Raw genomic sequence first — 24,486 nt, forward strand, 5'->3', positions numbered from 1 at the left:
ATAGAAAGCATTCTTTCTGGTTGTATCACAGCTTGGTATGGCTCCTGCTCTGCCCAAGACTGCAAGGAACTACAAAAGGTTGTGAATGTAGCCCAATCCATCACACAAACCAGCCTCCCATCCATTAAATCTGTCTACACTTCCCGCTGCCTTGGCAAAGCAGCCAGCATAATTAAGGACCCCACGCACCCCGGACATTCTCTCTTCCACCTTCTTCCTTCGGGAAAAAGATACAAAAGTCTGAGGTCACATATCAACCAACTCAAGAACAGCTTCTTCCCTGCTGCTGTCAGATTTTTGAATGGACTTACCTTGCATTAAGTTGATCTTTCTCCACACCCTAGCTATGACTGCAACACTACATTCTGCATTCTCTCATTTCCTTCTCTATGAATGGTATGTTTTGTCTGTATAACGCGCAAGAAACAATACTTTTCACTGTATGTTAATACATGTGACAATAATAAATCAAATCAAATCAAATCAAAATCAAATCCTCACTCACCTGATGAAGGAGCAGCGCTCCAAAAGCTCGTGATTCCAAATAAACCTGTTGGACTTTAACCTGGCGTTGTGAGACTTCTTACTGAACTCAATTGATGGCATACTGCATATTACAACACCTCCCAGGTTACTTTCTAAGTGGAATGTTTAGAAGTGGACGAAGATCTAACAATTTCAAATATTGCTCTCCTAACAAGGCCTATATGTTTTTGCAGTGGTAAGTTGAATTTACAGTAATGTCCATTTTGAAGCAACTTATTATCATTTTCTCACAAAATTGTGCAGAAACATTATTGAAAGGGTTTCTTACCGATGTTGCGTGATAACATTTTTTAATCATAGAATCATAAAAACCCTACAGTGCAGAAATAGGCCATTTGGCCCATCGAGTCTGCACCAACCACAATCCCACCCAGGCCCCAGCCCCATATCTCTACATATTTAACCGCTAATCCCTCTAACCTATGCATCTCAGGACTCTAAGGGGCAATTTCTAGCATGGCCAATCAACCTAACCCGCACATCTTTGGACTGTGGGAGGAAACCGGAGCACCCGGAGGAAACCCACACAGACACGAGGAGAATGTGCAAACTCCAACAGACAGTGACCCAAGTCGGGAATCAAACCCAGGTCCCTGGAGCTGAGAAGCAGCAGTGCTAACCATTGTGCTACCGTGCCACCCAATCAACAAGAATAAAGAAGTAAAATCCAAGCTATTTGGGATTTTGTATTTATATGAGAGTTAGATTAAACTAGTTTACCTTAAGAGGCGAACAAAAGCATTGATTTAAAGCTCAGATCAACATGCATATATAGAGATTACTACGTGGTGCTGATGAAAAAAAACGAATCTATCAGGCAAGTCTCAAGCTGTGAAATCTTGCCACTAAGTAATGAGATTTTTCATTCTGATAGGGACCTGTTCTCTTTCAAAGAATGCTGGACAACCAATTAACCATCTAAGCATTTGACGTATTTCTCCAATTTCAATTTGTAATTTTTTGACAGCTCTGATGCACAAACCTAGCCTCTTCCATCTTCATAGTATTCAGCTCCATTAGAGGATTGGATGAGAAATCTAATCTGATTATCTGCCATGTGTTTGGAGCTATTGTCTTCCAATTGATGAACAAGATTTTCATAAAGCACACTTACTTCAACCTTTAAGCATTAAAGGACATACATTTTTAACAGCATCAAGTACCGTATTTTTGGTAGTTTGCCAGTTGATCCCCACAATAAGTGTTGCTATAATTGGTAGCCCTCATGCCTCTAAATCAGAAAGTGATGTGTCAAATCTCACTCCAGTATTTGTGCATAAAAATCTGATGTGCCACTCTAGGGGCGGGCATACTGCATGGTTGGAGGCCTTGTCTTTCGAATGACTTAACCAAGGCCCTCCCAGGTGGATGCAAGATATCCCATGTCACTATTTTGAAAGGCAGGTGATTTAGCCCTGGTGACCTGGACAATATTTATTCCTCAAACAACATCAGTAAAATAGATTTTTCTGGTCATTGTCACATTGCTGTTTGTGGGGTCTTGCTATGCACAATAGCTGTATTTCTTGCATTAATTTGGACTAAACCTTAAATTATGGAGAACTAAACTCAACTAAAAACCTAGTGATCAAATTTCCCTATCGATCATTAATGGAAGTGGGTATGTGGTCAAGTAATTAACACCTTTGCATTATAAGAGGAGAATGTTCGATGAATTCCATTTCATTCAGCAGTTGCAAACTAAAGTAAATCCATTAGCCACTTGATGGTTCTGGTGCTTTCATAGACAGTGATTACACTTCAAAAGGTACTTTATTGGTTTTGGAGTGCTTTGGGACAACTTGGTAGTCATTAACAAGCTGCCTATCTTTGCAATGCAATTTGATGTCGCGGAACAAGTCCTGGAAGATAAATGTTTTCCTGTAAAGTGTGCACATTCCACACATTATGTCAATATTACACTTCAGCATTAACATTTCTGGCACTTGTACCTCCACAGCAATTAAGTACGATGGAGTAGATGTCATTGGATACACAGCGTGGTCCCTGGTAGACGGCTTCGAATGGGATGCTGGTTACAGCACCCGACGAGGGTTGTTTTACATCGACTTTCAAAGCAAGGAGAAGGAGAGGATGCCAAAATCATCTGCTTTTTTCTATCGCCAAGTGATAGAGGACAATGGATTTCCACCTGTACCAGAAAATAAACCTATTACAGGAACCTTTCCCTCCAGTTTTGTTTGGGGTATTTCTGAAGATGTTGTACAGGTAAAAAATTAAAGCCATTATTTGATTCACACAATATACAAGTTTGTCAACAAGAACAAGTGACTGTGATTATAATATTTAAATCAGTCTCGCCCCTCCGCACATGATGGGTTTCTTTTGTTTACAATCTTTTCTTGAATTTTGACATTTTCCAATGATTCTGCAGTACAGAAGATAAAGTTTATTTATTCGTCACAAGTAGGCTTACATTCACACTGCAGTGAAGTTGCTGTGAAAATCTCCTAGTCACCACACTCGGGTGCCTGTTCGGGTACACTGAGGGTGAATTTAACATGGCCAATTCACCTAAACAGCATGTCTTTTGGATTGTGGGAGGAAGCCAGTGCACCTGGAGGAAACCCACGAAGACATGGGGAGAATGTGCAAAGCTATATGAACAGAGTGGGAATGGAGGGATACAAAAGAGTGGTCTAGTTTGGACCAGGGAGCGGCGCGGGCTAATTGTTCCTTGTTTCTTGTTTCATGGCTTCATTCTATGATCATCTTGCTGGTGCCAGTACAGAGCGAGACTGCGGATAGTTGGGAATCTGTCTCGGGGGCAGGGAATTCATATGGTGTTCGTGGAAGTGGAAATGACTAGGGTTGGGAAGCATTTTCCGATCAGGGCCATTGTGATCTCCTGGACTCGTTTCGATCGCCTCAGGGGGTCGGAGAGGAATTTCCCAGATTTTCTTTTCCCCATATTGGCCCTGGGGTTTTTCACTCTGGGTTTTCGCCTCTCCCTGGAGATCACATGGTCTGGAATGGGGGCGTGGGGGTGAGTTAATAGGTTGTAATGAACAAAGCATCGTAGCTGTGAGGGACAGCTCGGTGGATAGGATATTGGTATGTAGATAGGCTGGAAAATTGGGCGGGGATCCTGGATTCAGGATTCAATCCTGGACCGGGGAGCGGCGCGGGCTTGGAGGGCCGAAGGGCCTGTTCCTGTGCTGTATTGTTCTTTGTTCTTTGTTCACACAGACAGTGACCCAAGCTGGGAATTGAACCTGGGTCCCTGGCACTGTAAGGCAGCAGTGCTAACCACTGTGCCAACATGCCGCCCATGTTACCGTATTGTTGGATTCTCTGTGTACGTGTTTCCATTTTTCATCATCACATGGCCCGTTCTACCTTCAAAAATCATTTTCTAAGTATTGTTTCACACACCACTGCTAATATTAAATAATTTAGGTTTGTTCAAAGCTATCACTGGCATCAAAAGACGCTAAAACTGTCCGTAACTTCCAATGGAGTGCTCACTGAGTTGGATTGCCACTCCGCTCACCTGCAAATCAAGGCCATCCTATCTTGCCCAGTCGTGCGACTCAGACCGGAAGGGATCTCTGCAGTGTAGCTCACTCCTGGGGCCTAGCACCGATGGCTGCCCCTTATAAATGGCACTAGCTACTATAAACCAGGCAGATTTAAAGGTCCTTGACCAGCCAGGGAGAAGTGTATAAGGTCAACGGATAGAATTTTGGTAAGGGTTGTCAAGTCAGGTTGAGCTTTGGGGTCAGGTATCGGATCAGATTGGCTCTTTGGGTGGAGGGGACATTGGCGTCGGGTTGGGTATGGTCAGGTCAGGTGGGGTCTGGTTGGGCCTTGGTGGAGGGGTATTGAGCCTGTTGGGGGTGAGGAGATGGGATTAAGGGGGATGGGGGTGGGCAGGGGTGGTTCCCCTTGAGAGGGTGGAAGAGTCCATGAGGGGGTAAGAAATCCCATGGGGGTGGAGGGGGTGGGGGGAATCTCATAGGTTGGAGAGTTCCCATCAAAAGATATGGTCCCTTCTCAGGGTGGGGGAAACCCATGAGTGGTTTGGAGGGTTGGGGGAATTCCCTGCGGGGTTAGTTTGAGGGTGTGGGGAGACCTCAGGGATAGGGATCTGGGGTTGGGGGAGTTCCATGGAGGAGTCGAGAGGGGTTGGGGGAGTTCCATGGGGGACCAGTTTGGGTCAGTACAATAGTTGCCCAGAAGCTAGAATTGGTTTTAATTCCTCAAACATTTTCTGGGTAACTATTGATGTAAGACAGTCAGAACTGTTAGAGGCTTGTGATTTAAATCACATTTTCAGGTGGTTCCCAGTGCAGAGCCATTGTCCATCAGAAGTTTGCACTTCCCAGGCAATTGCTGTAGAATCCTTATCTGGGAACCTCCATGAGTAGATTTTGATCTTTTCAAGGGTGGGAATAATTTCTTCCTATCTACACTGTTTAGATCCCTCGTGATTTGAATACCTCTATCAAATCTCCTGTCAGCCTTCTTTCTGCAAGGAAAATATTCCCAATTTCTCCACTCTATCTTCATAACTGAAGTTCCTCATCCCTGAAAGTATTCTCATGAACCTCTTCTGTACTCTCTCTAATGCCTTCACAACTTTCTTAAAGTGTAGCACCCAGAATTGGGCACAATATTCCTGTTAAGACTGAATTAGTGACTTATACAAATTCACATATCCCCTTGCTCTTGTACTCTATGCCCTTATTAATAAAACCTAGGGTACTACATGCTTTATGAACTGCTCTCTCCACCTGTTCTACCACCTTCAATGACATGTGCACACATACATTCAGGTTTCTCTGCTCCTCCATCCCCTTTAGAGTTGGGCTCTTTATTTTATATGTTCTCTCCATGTTCTTCCTGCCAAAATGAATCTCCTCACATTTCTCTGTATGGAACTGCCACCTGTTTGCCCATTCTCACAACTTGTCAATGTCCCTTTGCAATTCCCTAGTATCCTCTTCACAACTCACAATTCTTCGAAGATTTAAATCATCCACAAATTTTGAAATTGTGCCCAGTACACCGATGTCCAGGTCATTAAAATATATTAGGAAAAGCAAGGGCCCCCTGGGGAACTCCTCTACAAACCTTCCTCCACTCTGAGAAACATCCGTTAATCACTACTTGCTGCCTCCTGTCATTCAATCACTTTTGTACCCATGTTGCCACTCTCTCTTTTATTCCATGAGCTCTAACTTTGCTCACAGCAAAGATCTGACACTTGAACAAACTTGAATTAATTAAGGAATGAATTCATTAAGGAATGAATTCATTAAGGAAAGTCAGCACAGATTTGCTAAGGGCAAATTGTGTTTAATTAACTTGGTTGAGTTTTTAGATGAGGTAACAGAGAGGGTCGATGAGGGTATTGATGTTGATGTGGTGTACCTGGACTTTCAAAAAGGCATTTAACACATAATAGGCTTGTCAGTGAAATTGAAGCCCATGGAGTAAAATGAACATGGATATAAAATTAACAGAATGTTAAGAAACAGAGTTGTGGCGACGGTTGTTTTTCAGTCTGAGGGATGGTATTGTGATAACCCCCAGGGCTTGAATGGGGAATCACTGATTGACCTCCCTGTAGAACTCATTGAATACCAACTCCCTGGGGATTGGTAATTAACCAACCATGTGGAGCTCGTATACCGAGTCATGTATAAAACAGGCCCCTGAGTGGGTCCATTATTCCTTTTGGCCTGGTTGGGACCAGTTGTGTTCACCACAGGCTTGTGGTTTTCATTTTACTTTTATTTTATACAATAAAAGCACTGTTCCTTGACAGCTGACTCCTGGAGTCATTATAGGTATATAACGGGCTTTCTTCAGGATCAATACACATCTTTTCCTGATCCATATCAATGATCTAGGCTTGAGTGTACAGAGCATAATTTTAAAATTTACAGATGACACAGAAGTTGAAAGTATTGTGAACCATGAGGAGAATTGTGATAGACTTCAAGAGGTCAAGAAGAGGCGGGTGAAATGGGCAGACATGAGGCAGATAAAATTTAATGCAGAGAATGTGAAGGGAAATATTTTGGTCGGAAGAATGAGGAAAGGCAATATAACACAAAGGATATAATTCAAAAGAGGCTGCAAAAGCAAAACGACTGGGGGTATATGTGTATAAATTGTTGAAGGTCACAGGGCAGATTAAGAAAGCAGATGGGATCCTAGGTTTATAAGCAGCAGCTTAGAGTAGGAAAGCAAAGAGGTTATAGCGAACCTGTATAAAACACCAGTTCAGTGTCAACTGGAGTATTGTGTCCAATTCTGGACATTGAACTTTAGAAAGGAAGTGAAGAGTGCAGAAAAAATCTAAAAGAATGGTTGGGGATGAGAGACTTGATTTATGTGGATAGATTGGTGAAACTGCTCTCTTCAGAGAAGAGATTTGATTGAGGTATTTAGGGTGACACAGCGATTAGCACAGCTGCCTCACGGCACCAGGGACCCGAGTTCAATTCTGACTTTGAATGACTGTCTGGGTGGAGTTTGCACTTTTCCCCCGTGTCTGCGTGGGTTTCCTCCAGGTGCTCTAGTTTCCTCCCACACTCCAAAGAGGTGCTGGTTAGGTGGATTGACCATGCTAAATTGTCCCTTAGTGTCTCAAGATCTGTAGGTTAGGGGAATTAGCGGGGTAAATATGTGGGGTTACGGGGTTAGAGCCTGGTAGGGGTGTTCTGTCAGAGTTGTGCTTGTGGAGAGTCAGTGCAGATTCGATGGGCCAAATGGCCTCCTTCTGCACTGTAGGGATTTGATGATGATCTATGATGAGTCTGAAGTTAGAGGCGGAAGAAATTGTTCATATTTGTGAAATGGTCAAGGACCAGAGGAAACCCATTTCCAATAATTGGCAAAAGAAGCAGAAGTGAGATAAGGAAATATATTTTTCTGTGGTCAGTGGTTAGGATCTGGAATACACTGCCTGAGAGGCAGATTCAATTTAAAGAGGAATTGGGTAATTTTCTGAAGAGAAAAGATTTTCGGGGCTACAGGAAAAAGGCAGTGGTGTGGGATTGAACAGAAAGATGACTCAGGCACAGTGACCAGTTGGCCTCCTTCTGTGCTGTAACCATTCTATGATTCTATGGGTTGAATTTTGCTGGTTCATTGGAGATGGTTTTTGGGTAGGACGGTTGGCAGGATGGCAGGGGAAAGTGTGTCAGGAGAAGAGTCTGACCCCTTTCCAATGCCATGACATATTGCCAGCAGTGGCAACTTTGTGGCACTGTTGCCTGCTGGGCAGCTAACTGAGTTACTGAATGATCTAATTAAGGACCACCCCCCATTCCTGCCATCACTTTGTCGGTATTGAGAGGCCGATTGCTGTACGGGAAGACAGTCAGATGAACCTTGACGGCCACTCAGCTGGTTCCCGAGGTGGGGGAGAATGCCATCCAACACCAGTGACCATCACCATGCCTGAATAGATGCTGGTGCACCACCACCATATCCCCACCAATCATAAGGGCTATCGGCCACAAGAGGTCAGTTCTGGCTATCGGCCACAAGGGGTCAGTTCCCACTATCGGCCACAAGAGGTCAGTTCCCGCTATCGGCCCACAAGAGGTCAGGTCCCGCTATCGGCCACAAGGGGTCAGTTCCCGCTATCGGCCACAAGGGGTCAGTTCCCGCTATCGGCCCACAAGAGGTCAGGTCCCGCTATCGGCCACAAGGGGTCAGTTCCCGCTATCGGCCCACAAGAGGTCAGGTCCCGCTATCGGCCGCAAGAGGTCAGTTCCGGCTATCGGCCCACAAGAGGTCAGCTCCCACTTTTGGCTCCAGTGATGTAATGTCAGTCTCTGTAAGAAGTCTCACAACGCCAGGTTAAAGTCCAACAGGTTTATTTGGTAGCACAAGCCACTAGCTTTCGGAGCACTGCCCCTTCATCAGGTCATGAGGCAGCGCTCCGAAAGCTAGTGGCTTGTGCTACTAAATAAACCTGTTGGATTTTAACCTGGTGTTGTGAGACTTCTTACTGTGTTTACCCCAGTCCAACGCCGGCACCTCCACATCATGTCAGTCTCCAGCCAGAGGTTAATACCTTTGATTCTGTTCAAGGAGCCTATGATAATCATTTGGAGCCTGCAGACTTGGACAGTCAGTTTGAGCTGTAGAAGGATGTGAAGAGTACATTAACATCTCTTCTTCTTTCTTAACCCTCACATCCCCACTGCTAGAAGACTAACTTGTAATGCTATTGCACAGCAATATTCTGGGCCCTTACAGAGATTTTGAACTCATAAACTGTTCAACTAACAACTTGATTTTAATGCAAAAAAATTCCTAACTACCTGAAGGGGTTTGCTGCAGATCAACCCGTCAGCATGAGAAACTAAACTGTTTTCTGTATGGAGAATGATTATGTGCAATATGACCTGAGTTACAAACACCTTCTAAAACACAGGGGAGGTTCTTATTCTTGTCCTTTCTGTGTTTTATTCCTTCATAATTTCCCAATTTAATCTGTTGCTTTTGGTAAATCATGCAAAAATGATCAGCACAGAATTTGATCCCTTGTGCTGTGTTTTTGAGTGCTTCGCTTGGCCTTAAAGGTCCAAAATGGCGCCTGAGAAGTGTGTGTAGATATCTAGGGCAGGGTTTTCTGGTCACGCTCGCCCGAAAACTGGAAAATCCCGCCCGAGGTCAACAGACCTTTGCATGGCCCGCACCCCCCCCACCCCACCCTCCGCCACGCCACCCCTCTCCTGTGGTGGGCAGGACAGGAAAATTCCCCCCTAGTGTGAGTTGAGCTGGGTGTAAGAGGATAAAGTAAAAGTTTTAAAGTTTATTTATTCTTGTCACAAGTAGGCTTATATTAACACTGCAATGAAATTACTGCGAAAATCCCTTAGTTGCTACACCCCGAAGCCTGTTTGGGTACACTGAGGGAGAATTTAGCATGGCCAACATAGCTCTTGGACTGTGGGAGGAAACCGGAGCACCCGGACGAAAGCCAGGCAGACACGGGGAGAACGTGTAGACTCCGCACAGACAGTGCCGGGAATTGAACCCAGTTCCCTGGCACTGTGAGGCAGCAGTGCTAACCACTGTGCCACTGTGCCGCCCCTAAGTTAAAGTACATGTAGAATTGAGTCTGATTTAATACCAGCGCTGCCATTTTGGAATTCAACATTCCAGCTAATGCTCACTCTTAATCACAAGAGGCTTAACATCACCACTAGGAAGCTCTCCATCACCAGTGCTGTCAACAGGTACATGCAGGTTAAAGGCTGATTGACTTCTCTTGGTTCCCATCATGATTGTATGAAGTGTTTGGTGCACTTTTCTAAATGAGGCCTAATCAAGGCCAGTAGAATATTTTTTATTTGGTATCTGGTAATACATCCTAGTATTCTATTTACTTTTATGTTAATCTAACAATATCTGCTTTGAACTTTCAGAAGATCATATCCTGCAACATCTAGGTCTTTCTCCTGCTGAATAACTTTAAATTCACAGCATTGTATGGGGTGCACACGCTTGACATTGAATCTTATGAAAACGTATAATATGACATACTAAATGGTCCAGATTTTGGTCTTTTCTCCCTGTGTGATCTATTTTTATTATCTAGGGTCATAAAACAAACGCAAATCTTTAGAACCACTGGCGCCTTCATCAAGATCATCGATGGTGTAGCGCACTTTACTTTTTGCACTCTTGTGATTGTCCTGATGAGTGCAAGATAAAAAGCTTTGATATTTGTCTTTTTTCTGTTCTACCAGACGGCTAAATGTTATTTCAGTATATAAGACAGTGGTGAGGTCACACCTGGAATACTGTGTGCAGTTTTGTACTTTCCTGGAGGTTCACTAGGCTGCTTCTTGGGGTGAGAGGATTGATCTATGAGAGGGGGTTAAGTCAACCTGGAATTGAGAAGAGCGGGAGGTGATCTAATTGAAATATGTAACATCACTAAGAGCTTGACATGGTAGATGTTGACAAAATATTTCCGCTGGCAGGGGAATCTATAACACGGGTCACAGTCTCAGATTAAGGAAGTGACCGTTTAGGAATGAGACGAGGAGAACATTTTTCACCCAGAGGTTATGCTTTTGTTATTATATAACCCAGGGAGCTGCGGATGCTGATTGGTATTCAAGACAGATCTTTGGTACTAAGGGAATTCAGAGATATGGAGATGGTGCAGGAAGGTGGAGGGAGGTAGAAGGTCAGCCTGGATCTTCTTGAATGGCTGAGCAAGGCTTGAAGGGCTGACTGGCTTACTTCCGATCCTATCTTTTATGTGACACACTGTACAGAGCCATCAATGGGCCTGAAAGGAAGTCACTGATATAGAAGGTAAATACTTCGAAAAGGAAGAATGTGCAAGGTTATGGAGATAAGACATGGGAGTGGTCAAAGCAAAATACTGCAGATGCTGGAATCTGAAACAAAAACAGAAAATGCTGAAAAATCTCAGCTGGTCTGACAGCATCTGCGGGAAGAGCCCTGACGAAGGATCATCCAGAGTCAAAACATTGACTCTATTCTTTCCCCACAGATGCTGTCAGACCTGCTGAGACATGGGAGTGGGACTGGTAGAGTGCACTTTCAGAGAGCCAGTGCAGACTCAATGTGTCGAATGGTCTCCTTCTGCACTGTAAGGTTTCTGTGATTCTGTATGAACTTAGTCAAACACGATTTCCCTTTCACAAAACCATGTTGACTCTGCCTGATTACTTGAGATTTTCTAACTACCCAGCTATAACCTCATTAATATTAAATTCTGGCATTTTCCCTATGGCAAATGAGAAGCTAACTGCCTTGTAGTTTCCTGTTTCTGCCTCTCTCCTATCTTGAAAAGAAGATTTACATTCGCAATTTTTCAGCTTTCCTTCAGTGCAGCACACTTCCCTGCTGTTCAGCTCCCTCCAGTGGCCACATTCATTAGCACACTGGAATGACCTCATTGCTTTATTTGGAGAGAAGATTATCTCAGCAAAGAAAGCTATCTTTGTGACAGCTACACATTCGTAGCATTTTTGGACAAAATGCTTTGAGAAATATATTCAGTGAAATATCAGTATTGCTCAAAATGCACTCAAGAAATAAGTATAAATACTTGATGTTAATCAAAATGTTCAATGTTAAGATTCTGTCGTCCAAACATAATGACCTGAATTTCTGTATTGACTAATAAATATTTTTTTAAAAGTCCTTTTTAATTTTGAATTTTGGTTTTAGGTGCTTATCAAAAGGGGTGGGCAGCATTGTCGGAGGACCTGTTTTCACAGGGTATGGTGGGCATTGAGGCTGGCAAGTTTAATTGTACTAACAGCGAAGTGATGCTGGCAATGTAGGAATAGCTTTGAGAAAATACCTGACCCTATGATCTCTCGATCTGGCACGATATAGGCCAGTGCAGAGGAAAATCTCCCCAACCCTGCAATTTCCTATCAACCTGCCCGATTTGGTGATGCCGATGGAATGGGTGATGATGGGAACTTGGAATGGGGTTTAAAAGATTGCTGTCCACACCCCATTTCCCACTGTCAATTCTGACAGTCGGCCACCCATTGTTGGATGTTATATGTAAATGAGACAGTAATTATATTAAGGCTTGGTAAGTCCTATTTCAGTCATGACTGCCTTACTTCTACTGTCTCCTAAGAATGTCACAGAATCATAGAATCCCAACAGTGCAGAAGGAGGCCATTCGGCCCATTGCACCTGCACCAACCACAATCTCATTAGCCCGTAACCCACGTATTTACCCTAGCTAATCCCCCTGACACTAAGGGGCAATTTATCATGGCCAATCAACTTAACCTGCACATCTTTGGACTGTGGGAGGAAACCCACGCAGACACGGGGAGAACATGCACACTCCACACAGACGGTCAACCGAGGCCAGAATTGAACCTGGGTCCTTGGCGCTGTGAGGCAGCAGTGCTAACCACTGTGCTACCGTGCTGCCCTCAGTTCTACAGGTTAAAGATACAAGCTTACATTTTCACATGTGTTGGGTGAAATCCTGCTATCGTGGTATTTTTATTTTTGTGTGTTTGCTCCTGAGGTAGAGATTTTGTGCCATTTGCTGAGGGGGCTGTCATTTACTCCCTCCCAATTTCTGACAGGGCACAATGGCACAATGGCATCCCCAGGGAGGATTCCCTTTACTCCCTGAAAGGGGAGGAGAAAACAAGAGAGAACAAGCACCATTACAGTAGAGTGTACAGGCCGAGAAACTCAGAACTACACTCGGCTGAGGAACTGTGACCGGGCTTTCCAAAGCAAGCTGTCACAGAGCTGTGTCCCAAACAGAGCTGCTTTCCTCAATAGATGTCATTCAGTCAGTGGTTGTTAAAGTCACAGTGATTGTGTAATGGTTATGGCACTGGACTAGTTATAGTACTGGACTGGTTATGGCACTGGACTGGTTATGGCACTGGACTGGTTATAGTACTGGATTGGTTATGATAAGTGGACTGGTTATAGTACTGGACTGGTTACAGTACTGGACTGGTTACGGCACTGGACTGGTCATAGTACTGGACTGGTTACAGTACTGGACTGGTTATGGCACTGGACTGGTTATAGTACTGGATTGGTTATGGCAAGTGGACTGGTTATGGTACTGGATTGATTAGGGTAGTGGACTGGTTATGGTAGTGGACTGGTTATGGTAGTGGACTGGTTATGCTAGTGGACTGATAATCCTCATCTCTTGATTTAAAATCCCATCATACAAGTTGTGAAATTGAATTTGAAGAAACCTGGTGATTTTGGGGCCTGCACTCAAACAAAAAATGATCATAAAACTTGTAGGTTATTGTAAAGACCCCTCGAGTTCACTCATTATCTTCAGGACAGGGAATTACCCCTCTGCATGGTTTGGCCTACATACGACTCCTGTCCTGCATTATATGGTTGACTCTTAATGTCTTCAGGATAATTAGAATTAGGAAATAAATGTTGTTTTTCCAGAGTTGTCTACATTTAAAGAAAACTTCAATGCCATGGAGTAATTGTAGAGAGTGCCACTCAGGACATCCAGAAAGACGTGTAAAAATACATCAAGCAAGGTATGGACCCATCATCTTCCAGACCGAGTCAGCTTCTGGACAATCAGCAACAATGTCTCAGGGCATTGCAATATTATCAAATAGCAGGATTCACCAAGATCTAAAACAATCATAGATGCACTCATTTAATCACATTACGAGCTGGATCAATATACATTACTAGGAAAAGATTCCAGTCTCTCAATGTGCAGCCTCTTACCAAACAGCAGCACAGGAGTTGCCACTGTGCTTTCTTTTAAGGAGCTTCACCATGCTGGCATTTCTACCACAGAACGATAGATCTTGCGTGGATTCTTGGAAATCAGGGTTATCTCTTATGGCCTAGGCTGTGCACATTCCCAGTCTCCAAACCTCCAGTTGAGCAGCTCCACAATAAGGTCCATTTATCCACCAGGATTAGGGATTAGGTTAAAAGTATGCTCCTGGTGCCTGCATTCTTCAATCTAGGAATATTATTCAGTACATTTTGACTAAGTCTGAAGGATTTCACCTTACAAAGAAGCTTTTCCATGATGAGAATTACTCCTTCTGAAGGGAAATTAGGGATGGGCAGCAAATGTAGGCCTTGCCAACGACACCCACATGAAAGAATAAATAACAAAAAAGAAAGTGAGGGCAAGAGGTAAAAAGCAGTAGATGAAGGAAATCTGCCGTCCTTACCTGGTTTGGCTTACATGTGAGTCCAGACCCACAGCAATATGGCTGACTCTTAAATGCCCTCAGGGATGGGCAATAAATGTTTGGGCGGCATGGTGGCACAGTGGTTAGCACTGCTGCCTCACAGCGCCAGGGACCCAGGTTCGATTCTGGCCTCGGGTGACTGTCTGTGTGGAGTTTGCACGTTCTCCCCGTGTCTGTGTGGGTATCCTCTGGGTGCTCCAGTTTCCTCCCACACGCCAAAGATGTGTGGATTAGGCTACTTGGCCATGCTAAATTGCCCTTTAGTGTCATGGTAAATGCATGGGGTTACAGTGATAGGGTCTGGGTGGGATTGTCGTCGGTGTGGGCTCGATGGGTTGAATAGACTCCTTCTGCATTGTAGGGATTCTTCTATTCTAAATGCTGGCCCAACCAGCGATGCCCACATCCCATGAACAAATAAAAAAACTGTTGTGGATAATCCATTGGCTGCAGGATATATTCATGCTCATGTGACACAGGAGTCCTTCAGATTCCATACTTTACCATGTAAAGTACTGTCTACCTAAACAGGAGAGGGCAGTTGATTTTTCCATCTAGCTGTCCAGATTCTGGAGTTGGCATCTCTTATCTGCTGAGTGCATGTAATAATTAGAAACAGATCCATTGTCCATAATTTGATCTCAGTCCCTTGCTCCTCGCTGGCAGTGTCCTCAAGCATTCTTCAAAAATTCCATGTCATTTACTCTTTCTCTATAGACTATTTGTCTATAGGTAGAATGACTATACCTAATTAATATACATTCACCAACAATCGGATTAAGATCTTACTGATGGTGATGAAATAATGTAGCACAATTTCTTCTTGTAGCAAGATCAATATAACTGCAGTTCACTGGACCTTTAGGACTTGAACCTTCTTTGAGAATGATTAAAATAGGGTGCCTTTCATTCACTAATTCTCCTCAATCTCCAACTTCTCAGCTCCACTATTGAGAGTTGGTTAAAATAACATTGATTGCATTTTAATCTCAAAACATTGAAGTCTCAAATAAAACCTTGGAGTGACAATGACTTTTCTTCAAGCCTGGAACAGAGTTGATGGAATTTATATCAGCACCTTTAGAAAGTTACTTAAATAGACCATGTCTGTCCATCAATTCCGATTTGACAGCTAATTTTATAGTTGCTGGTTTCCTTGATTGTAGATTTTTTCCAAGTCTCACGGCTGCTAGCAGCATTTGCGGGGGAGTGTCAGGATTAAATAAAGTGAAAGGAATCTCAGTGTGGTGACATAAAAATTGATTCTGTGAGCAGTTGAATATTTGGGACAGGAACTTGTTTCCTTTCTATGGGGATGGCTAAATGGACATGCAGCTGTGTGTGAGGAGGGCTGTCGAATGGAACACCCACCCCAGAAGGTGTCATAGCACCATTGGTGGCAACAGGTCATAGGCAGACTGCAAGCTGCCTGCAGTAACTATGATCAGAAGGAGAAGAAGCTTAGTCATAATCAAATCTGGGCAAGGAACCATTACCTTGCTATGTATTTTGTCAAAAGGTCAAGGTTCTCTTACTGTGTATTGCTTCTCGCATCCATTCCAAGCTCCAACAATCTTATAGCTTGTTCTTGGGCATGTCACAACTATGCCTCAAGATGGTACACTCACACGATGCAATTTACAAGTCTACACACACTCATCTTTCAAGGTCCTAATGTTTCATTAGACACAATTCATTGCAAGGGTCATTTTCTGACACCCAGGTTGGCTTGCAGGTATGCTCATACCACCCAGTGCGCGTACACTCCTACATTCTACAACCTCTGTGACATCCAAATACCACTTGAGAGCTCAATTCCAATTCTCAATCTCCCTCATTTGGGTTTCCAAGACATGTCCAAGAAGACCAGTTTGGACCAGGGCAATAGAGGATCTGTAAACAGATGCCAGACATCATTATGATGATTCCTCTGGAAATCTGCCTTGTCTTCCAAATCCCAGAGTTGAAGAGGAATTCTAAATGAATACCCACCCTATCAGCTGAAGTTGTTACACATTATGATGAAGCAATTGACTAGCAAGAGTCAAGTAGAAATATAACAGTAACTGAAAAAGCTCTGCAAAGATTTTAAAATCAATCTCACAGAACAAAGCCACAGTGTAAATAATCAAAAATATAATTGTATTCACCAGTTTGAGGGCAATGCAAGTTTCAGAGATTCATGGAGGAATTTCCTGTTACTAGCTGTCCACATCCTTTGCTCATTTGGTTGAGTTTGCTTTAATGAATGAATCAACCACATTTCCAGAAAAGACTAAACACCACACCAATGGATCTGCCCTGTGCTTTAAAACAAGGTTTGTCATGTGCAATGTGAGTCTCTTCTGCCCGAGTGAGGAGTCATTGCAAAACTCAGCAAAGGTACAGATCTGACGCAGTGATTAAGATCTTGACTTTCTTCCTTGTCTATTCTGCACTAACACCTCTGTGATTCGAGGCTTATGGAGGCTTACTTATTAAATCTACTTCGTTCTTAGCCTATTTTAGGCTATTTTAAATCGCTGCTTTCTGAAGATTACTAATCTGTGGACGCCTTCCTTGTCTGAACAAAACTGCAGTGTCATGTGTCTCAAACTCCTGATCGGCTCCACTTGGCATTCCTCAGAATGGTCCAGAGCTTGAAACGTAAATAGCCTCTTGCTGAAGGACATGTTGCAGAGCCACATCCTGTCACAAAAGACCAAAGTGCAAGTTTTTGGTTTAAATTCTAGTCTCACCACATCAACCTGACTATTGATCCAAACAGGTATAGATATTTTCCAGTTTGGGTGATGTGGTATGCGGGATGTTTCAATAACCAGATCAATCAGTCTGCAACTTGACACCGCCAGCCATTTGAATCCTACCAGACGTTCAAACATTGAACCTTCGACAAATTTTGCTGGAGGCTCAGAAGCCATTGTTTAAGACAAGGATGCTTGTCAGATTAGTGAACAGTTGGACATCAAGGTTTAATAGCCATTTATTCATCAATGGTTCACCATTGCATGCTAAGAGAAATTAACTTTTACAATGGATTCATAGATTGTAAATCTTTCTTCTTTTAGATGAAATGGTGACTCACTGTGCCCCCTTCCTCCTCATGGTTTTTGGACAGGGAACTAGCCCTAGTTTGTATGGCTGGTCCTTTTACTTTACTGACACCGTCTTTTATTTTGTGTCTCTTACCAGGAAGGAAGTCCAGTCAACAAGAAAACCACTTCTTTGTAAAGAATACATCAGGTAGATCTGCCACACATGAACTAACTCCTCTGGATCTGCTGCCTCCCTATTGTTGAATCTTTTCTTCAAACACCCTTGGATTTAATTTTCCTTCCAGAAATTGTTAAACTTGTTATTGATTTTCTTCATTCAGTCCAAAACTCGGCTTACTATTTCCCTTTTTTAAAACATTAATTGTTAGGACGGAGGTGTTACGGGAAAGGCCAGCTTTTGTTATCCATTGATGATTGCCCGGAAAATGAGGTGTGGGCCTACTTGAAGTGATAGAGCCCATGTAGTATTCTCTGTGCTGGTTTGATATAACTGAGTAGCTTGCTAGAACATTCCAGAGAGGAGTTAAGAGTAAACCATTATGCTATGGGACTGGAGTCATTTAAAGGCCAGACCGGATAAAGATGGTTGGTTTCTTTTCCTAAAGGTCTTTTCAAAAATCTGCTTATGGTCACAAGACACCAATTGCTCTTAAGGGATTGTAGATGTATTTATTCAGACTAAGCCCATGAAGGGATAAAGCTTGAAGACATCATGTGTGCTCTTCTCTAAACAAAAGTCGGTATCATGTGACACATTTCCTTTCCAATAATGTCATTCTGATATTCCTTAAATACATTTTACAACTTCCCCCTTTCTTTTCAACAATATTGCTCCCACCCTTCCAAAGAAGTATAACTATTTACAATACACTTTCATGTTTAGTTACCATTGCATTAGTGCATAGAACTGATGAATCTTTAAGTCTCTAACTAAGCATAAAGATAATCTGCCGGTACGCCCAGATATTATGATGATATCTTTGAAGATTTCTTTAATTGCTCAATGTGATCTGTGAGATTGTCATTCTTGGGTGTTGTTCCTGGTTGCGTTTTGGATCTTGTTCAAGATGCAATTGGACTGTACAGTGATTGAAGAGCTGAAATGGATCTAATTTGTCCTCAGTTACACCTCACCATTGCACCTTTCATAGGATCTTGATTCTGAACAAATCCTTGTCAGCTTGGCTGGTTGCCACATACTGTCTATGGGATCCTGGATGTGAACTTGTTGTCCCAACTGTAAACTTGGCATCTCTGTATCCGTGTTTTTATTGTGCATTTGGTCATCTTCTCTTGTAGTTTTCAAAGTTGCTCTCTTGTTTCTGAGTAAGTAGAATGGGTAAAAGTAGGTAGATTGGTATGCACTGGTCTGCTAAGAATGAGATCTGCCGCTGATGGTATATTGCAATTAAAGGTGTCACTCTTAGATATAACGTTTGCAATATGTAAATTTTGCTTGTTCTGTCTACATTTGAGAATTAGGAACTTCACCATGTGAATCATTCATTCAGCTAGGCAAGTAGTCCTAGGGTAATGAGAAGAGGTAGTGTGATTAAAATTCAATTTCTCACAGATGTCCTGAAACAACTTACTAACGCATTGAGACCATTATCTGTAATGATCCCTCTAGGAACATCAGATAAACTGAAAATAGCACTTAGAATGTGACAGTTGTACTTGATCTATTGTACAATTACCGAATAATGAGGCACTTGGTAAAGTATTCAATGATGAAGAAGTCAGTGCCGTGGACATGAAAGAGGTCAGATGTGATTCTGCACAAAGGGTGGGTAGGAACTTTATGTGGAATCAGTGCTGTTTTGTGCTGTCTTGTTATAGGCACTTGATAAGCCTCACACTTCTTGATCATGAGTTCAATGTAATTGTTCATCGCTGGCCAATAGAGTCTTCTTGTCTGATCTTTGCCCAAGTGTAAGTGATGAAGTTGTTGGAGAATATCTGATCACAAAGATTCTGGCATGATAATCAACCCTGTCTTTAAAAATGCTTTCCTGGCTTATCCCAATAAGGCCAGAATGGTCCCACGTGTTTGTGGATATGCTAAATTGAATCAAACCAGCCTTTGATAATGGTTTCCCACAGTTTCTGTAGTGTAGAATCTTTCACCATTTCTTCTTGTAGCTGCTGGCATTTGCATTGTGCAGAATGTTCCAGAGAAAATCTTCAAGTTCAATGTCAATGAAGTCAACCTGCAGACCTAAGGATGTATCTTTTGTTTTCGTTGGGTGAGGCAACCTGCTAAATGCATCCTTTCTGATTAAGTTACCTGGTTTATCAATCACTTCATGTGTATGCTTCTGACGGGATACTGGATGGTCATTCTTATTGCTTGAAGGTATCAGTTGTGTATGGTCTATTTGGACCAGTGCATGACTGTAGCTGAATCAGCCTTTGCTCTAGTGTACTGCTGCTGCCAACGACCCTTTCTGCCACACCTTTTGCAGAATTGATGAAATGTTGGACATTTCTTCAATGCACTTAGAAGTCCACATCTTCCACATATCTTGCTAGGTTTGGGTGTCCCAGTGAGTACATCAACAATGGAGGTTGTATTTAGGACTTGTAAGCATTATTGATCTGCGAGGGTCACTTCATACTTACACCAATTCTTGAGTAATCCTTTGATGCTATGGATGCCCAACATTTGGGCCAGAAAAACATATTTTTCTACAATGCTTGTAGAGTGGATACAACCATCAACTCAACAATTCTGTCTGTTGGCTCTGTACCCTTGTCTCTGCATCTGCTGACAAAGTGGTCTATAGATTCAGTAGGCTGTTATTGAAATGACATGAACTCTAGTCAATAAATATGACAGTTTAACCTGATTCTGAACTGGTTTTCCAATATAGTCCATATCATTTGGGGTTCCTTTAGCTCTTCAGGTTAGGAACAATAAAGTTTGTTTAAAATAGACAAATTTCAAGGTGCTTACTAAATGAATAAAGCCACAAGATTCCACTGGTTTTGCAAAAAACAAAAATCGACTTTACTAAACAAGTTCAGAAAGATAAAACAATTTTAAAAATCTCTCTTACACTCTGTCATTCAGTGTAAGGAATACATGTGAATTAGCAGGCAAGCTGTGGTTGATTTCCGAACTCTCGCTGTTTTGTTCCATGCACTCTCGCTGGGGCCTGCCAAATTGGCACCAATGGTCCCAGACCTCATTTACCTGATCTGAAGGTGCACAACCATCCATGTGGTCTCATCCTTCAGCTGCCACCCCCGCTGGTGGGGGTACTGAGAATGCTGGCCCTCTGTCTGAGCTGGCAGCTCTGGGAGGCAGGACACCATTCTTAATTGGTTGGCAGCTAAATGTGGCCCGTGTCCCACCACCCATTGAAACAGGACGTGCCCTGACTTTCAGCCCTGGCAGCGGCACCCCTGCTGACTCTGCACTATTTCTTAGTGGACAAATATAGCAGGCAATCTGTACATATCTCGGACCCACAAATACCATATTGGATAAATAAACACTTAATCTGTACTGGAGCTTATAGTTAAGAGTTGAAGGTTGACCCTTCCACTGGAGGAATTCCCCCAGCCCCCGACTCCATGTTGTTTATGGATATTGCCATGGGACATTTTACATCTACCTGATTAATCAATTTAACATTTCACTTCAGACTATGTCGAACTCCTTCAGTATTGCACTGAAGTGATAACTAGATTCCATGCTTGTGCCCAGGGGGACCAATTCATGATCTTCCGACTCAGAAGTGAATACTAACACTGAGCCAAACTGACATTGGTATGGAGGAACTCAGTCCACTTTGACTTGTTTCAAACAAGAATCCAGTATTAGTTTTTGTGATTCATGAGGTTTTGTAAATGAGACTCGCTTAAACTGTAGTTTAGTAGTTTACTCACAACCAAGCCATCTTTTTGTACCGTTCTCAATATTTTTACCTGATGTTATTAGAACATGTGGAACGTCAAGAATAAGAAAAGGGCGGGATTTTACAGCCAAGCTCGTCCCAAAACCGTAAAATCCCACCCGAGGTCAAGGGACCTTTCCATTGTCCGCCCCTCGCCCGCTCCGGTTCGCGTGGCGGGGTGGGGTGGTATGATTCCTGGCCAATGTCTCTGAGCCCATCAAATCCTATCTCCATAGTATCCGAATTCTTTCAGTTTTGAACCAAACTTGTGGCTCAGTTGTCAGCCTCGATGAGTTGGCCAATTGGTTGCCTCCTCTGTGAAATGGACACATTGCAAGCCCAGAAATTATTAACTGGGCAGTGAATAAGGTTCCTGGTGGCATAAAAGCAGCTTAGAAAACATATGGCATAAAAAGGTCACTGAATCTTCATAAAACCAGGGCTGTAACAAATAGATACACCATTCCCTTCTTTCTCTGAACTGTTTCAGCATTTTCTTTTTAAGTTTTAAGTAATTAAAAAGGAATTTAAATTGTTTTCAGAGACCAAAATAATATTGTATTGATCAGTAGTATTGCACTGTACTTTTGTCTTTTTGTAATTCTCAGGTAGAAACGACACCTACAACTCCCCAATTTGTTGATCGCAATATTTACAAATGGGATATTAATGGGACTGGAAAGCTGGTGAAAGTTAAAGGAGTCATTGGCCAGGTTCGTGGAGGTCAGTGCACTGACTACAGTACCATCAGACAGGAAGTTTACCTCTTGCAAAATACACATGCCACTCACTTCCAGTTCTCCCTCAATTGGTCACTCATCCTTCCAACGGGCAACACGACACAGGTGATCCGAGCAAACCTGCGTTATTACAGATGCTACATCAGTGAGCTTCTACGTGTGAATGTTACTCCTGTCGTTGTGTTGTATCACCCCACGCTTGAAGACCAACGACTGCCCTCAATGCTAGAAGACAATGGGGGCTGGACGAACCCGGCGACCATTCAGGCCTTTGTGGAATATGCCAGGTTATGTTTCAGACAGCTGGGAAGCAAAGTGAAATTCTGGATAACCATGAGTGAGCCAAATGGCATAAAGCACTTGTTGGGTTATAAAAGAAACTTCACAATTGTAGGCCACAATTTAATCAAAGCACATGCTTTAGTCTGGCATCTTTATAACAATGAGTTTCGCAAGACACAACAGGGACAGATCTCTGTTTCTCTTCATGCCGACTGGGTGGATCCAGCTGACCCTTTCTCCAGGAGTGACATTGAGGCCGCGGCTAGGACCTTGGAGTTTGACATTGGTTGGTTTGCAGAGCCGATCTTTGGCAATGGGGACTACCCCTTCATCATGCGGGACTGGCAGAGCCAGAGGCAAAACGTCGGATGGCACAATTCGTACTTGCCCAACTTTAGCGATGAAGAGAAAAGGCTGATACATGGCTCCGGTGATTTTGTGGCACTGAACCACTACACAACTCATATTGTACATCTCGAAGGCCAAGCTGAAGCCCAGGCTGGTTATGAATTCAAAGTGCAGCACCTGAAAGACACTACCTGGCTGGCATCGCCAGGCGGGAAAGCAGTGGTGCCAGGGGGTTTACGCAAACTCTTACGGTGGATAAAATCAAAATATGGCAATGTTCCGATCTATATCACATCCAATGGGATCGATGATGATTCACCCTCTAAAGACAAGTTACGGGTTTATTACATTCAGAGTTACATTAATGAAGTTTTGAAAGGTAAGCCATTCTTCATCCCCTGTATTTAACAAATGTACAAGTTTTGATGGATGTTTAGTGTCTGAGCTGCCTGCTGCTAGGGAAGATTAGACTTTACCAGTGGTCCCAGATTATTGTCAGAGCTTTACTGTACATTCCACATTTTTCTTGTATTTTTTGGTGATTTCTTCCGACTGCAGGAATGGGGAAAACGACAAACAGGGTGGAATGCAGGGCGGAATTTTCCCAAAACGTTTCTAAGGGTCGTAACGGCGTGAAAACGACTGCCCTCCTTGGAGAGCCCTCCCTCCCCTGCATGACCAGCCCCTTTGCATAAGCTCTCTCCCCCTGCCCCCTGCCATAGCTCCAACCCACTCAGGCCCCATCCCCACTCAGGCTCCACCCCCACTTAGGCCCCACCCCCTTGGCACTACCCCAGGCGCACTTAAGGTGATCAACTGGGCACTGCCAGGGTGCCAAGAGGACACTGCCCTATGGGCACTGCTCGGCCATGTCCCCGACCCGGGGGCTCTGATCCCTCTGGCATAGCCATGGTGCCTGGTCCCACTACTGCAGAGCAGTAGTGATTCTCGCTGGCGTGACGTCTCGCAGGTAAGGTGGAAAGCATTCGGGAGGGCGGAAGCAGCTGTGCCAGACTTTTAAATGTAGGCAATCTGATGCAAATGGGCTTCACGCCATTCTCACCGATTAAACGGGGCCGGGAAGACAGCAATCCGATTCATGCCCATCTCTCACACTATCTTCCTGGCTCACCACGCTGATTGGCCAGCGTGGCGAGCCAGTAAGATTGCATCCTCTTTGTTTTCATATTTTTCTCAATGTGCTTTGATCCATGGCTATATTTAGGTTGTTTTGTTTTCAGCGATTCATGTGCTGTGAAGTTCATCCCAAGGGTGTGAAAGGTTCTTTATAGCGAAGATGCAAATTCCTTTCCCTCCATTCCCCCATACACTCCAGACGTACTCTCTTCCACCTTCTTCCGTCGGGAAAAAGTCTGAGGTCATGTACCAACCGACTCAAGAACAGCTTCTTCCCTGCTGCCATCAGACTTTTGAATGGACCTACCTCGTACTAGGTTGATCTTTATCTACACCCTAGTTATGACTGTAACACTACATTCTGCATTCTCGCCTTTTGTTCTCTATGAATGGTATGCTTTGTCTGTGTAGCGCGCAGGAAACAATACTTTTCACGTATACTATTTCATGTATAGTGCGCAAGAAACAATACTGTTCACTGTATAATAATACATGTGACAATAAATCAAATCAAATTAAATCAAATATTCTCCTCCAGCAGTCATGGCTGCTGGTTTTCCTGCTTTCTTTTGATTTTCGATTTTGCTTTCTTCTTTGTTTCTTGTTACTCCCTTGCATCTGGATGAGTGAATTAAAGTCATCAGTTGGCCTTCCTTATCTGGTGTCAATCTTGTGATTGCAGCTTTCTCAATTTCTCACCCACTCTACCTTTGCAACAACAGAAAGTTGCGTTGATATAGCGGAGGAA

General features: G+C 43.3%; 1 protein-coding gene across 1 annotated transcript in view; it reads left to right on the forward strand.

Annotated features, from left to right (window-relative positions):
• kl (klotho) overlaps nucleotides 1–24,486 on the forward strand; it is an 89,790-nt gene that overhangs the window by 56,546 nt on the left and 8,758 nt on the right. The window contains exons 3-4 of the mRNA XM_078222241.1: nucleotides 2,507–2,775; nucleotides 21,840–22,980. Coding sequence (XP_078078367.1) covers nucleotides 2,507–2,775; nucleotides 21,840–22,980 — 1,410 coding nt within the window. The remainder of the gene's footprint in view (nucleotides 1–2,506; nucleotides 2,776–21,839; nucleotides 22,981–24,486) is intronic.

Source organism: Mustelus asterias, chromosome 10 (genome assembly GCF_964213995.1).
Source record: "Mustelus asterias chromosome 10, sMusAst1.hap1.1, whole genome shotgun sequence".
Lineage (NCBI taxonomy): Eukaryota > Metazoa > Chordata > Chondrichthyes > Carcharhiniformes > Triakidae > Mustelus > Mustelus asterias.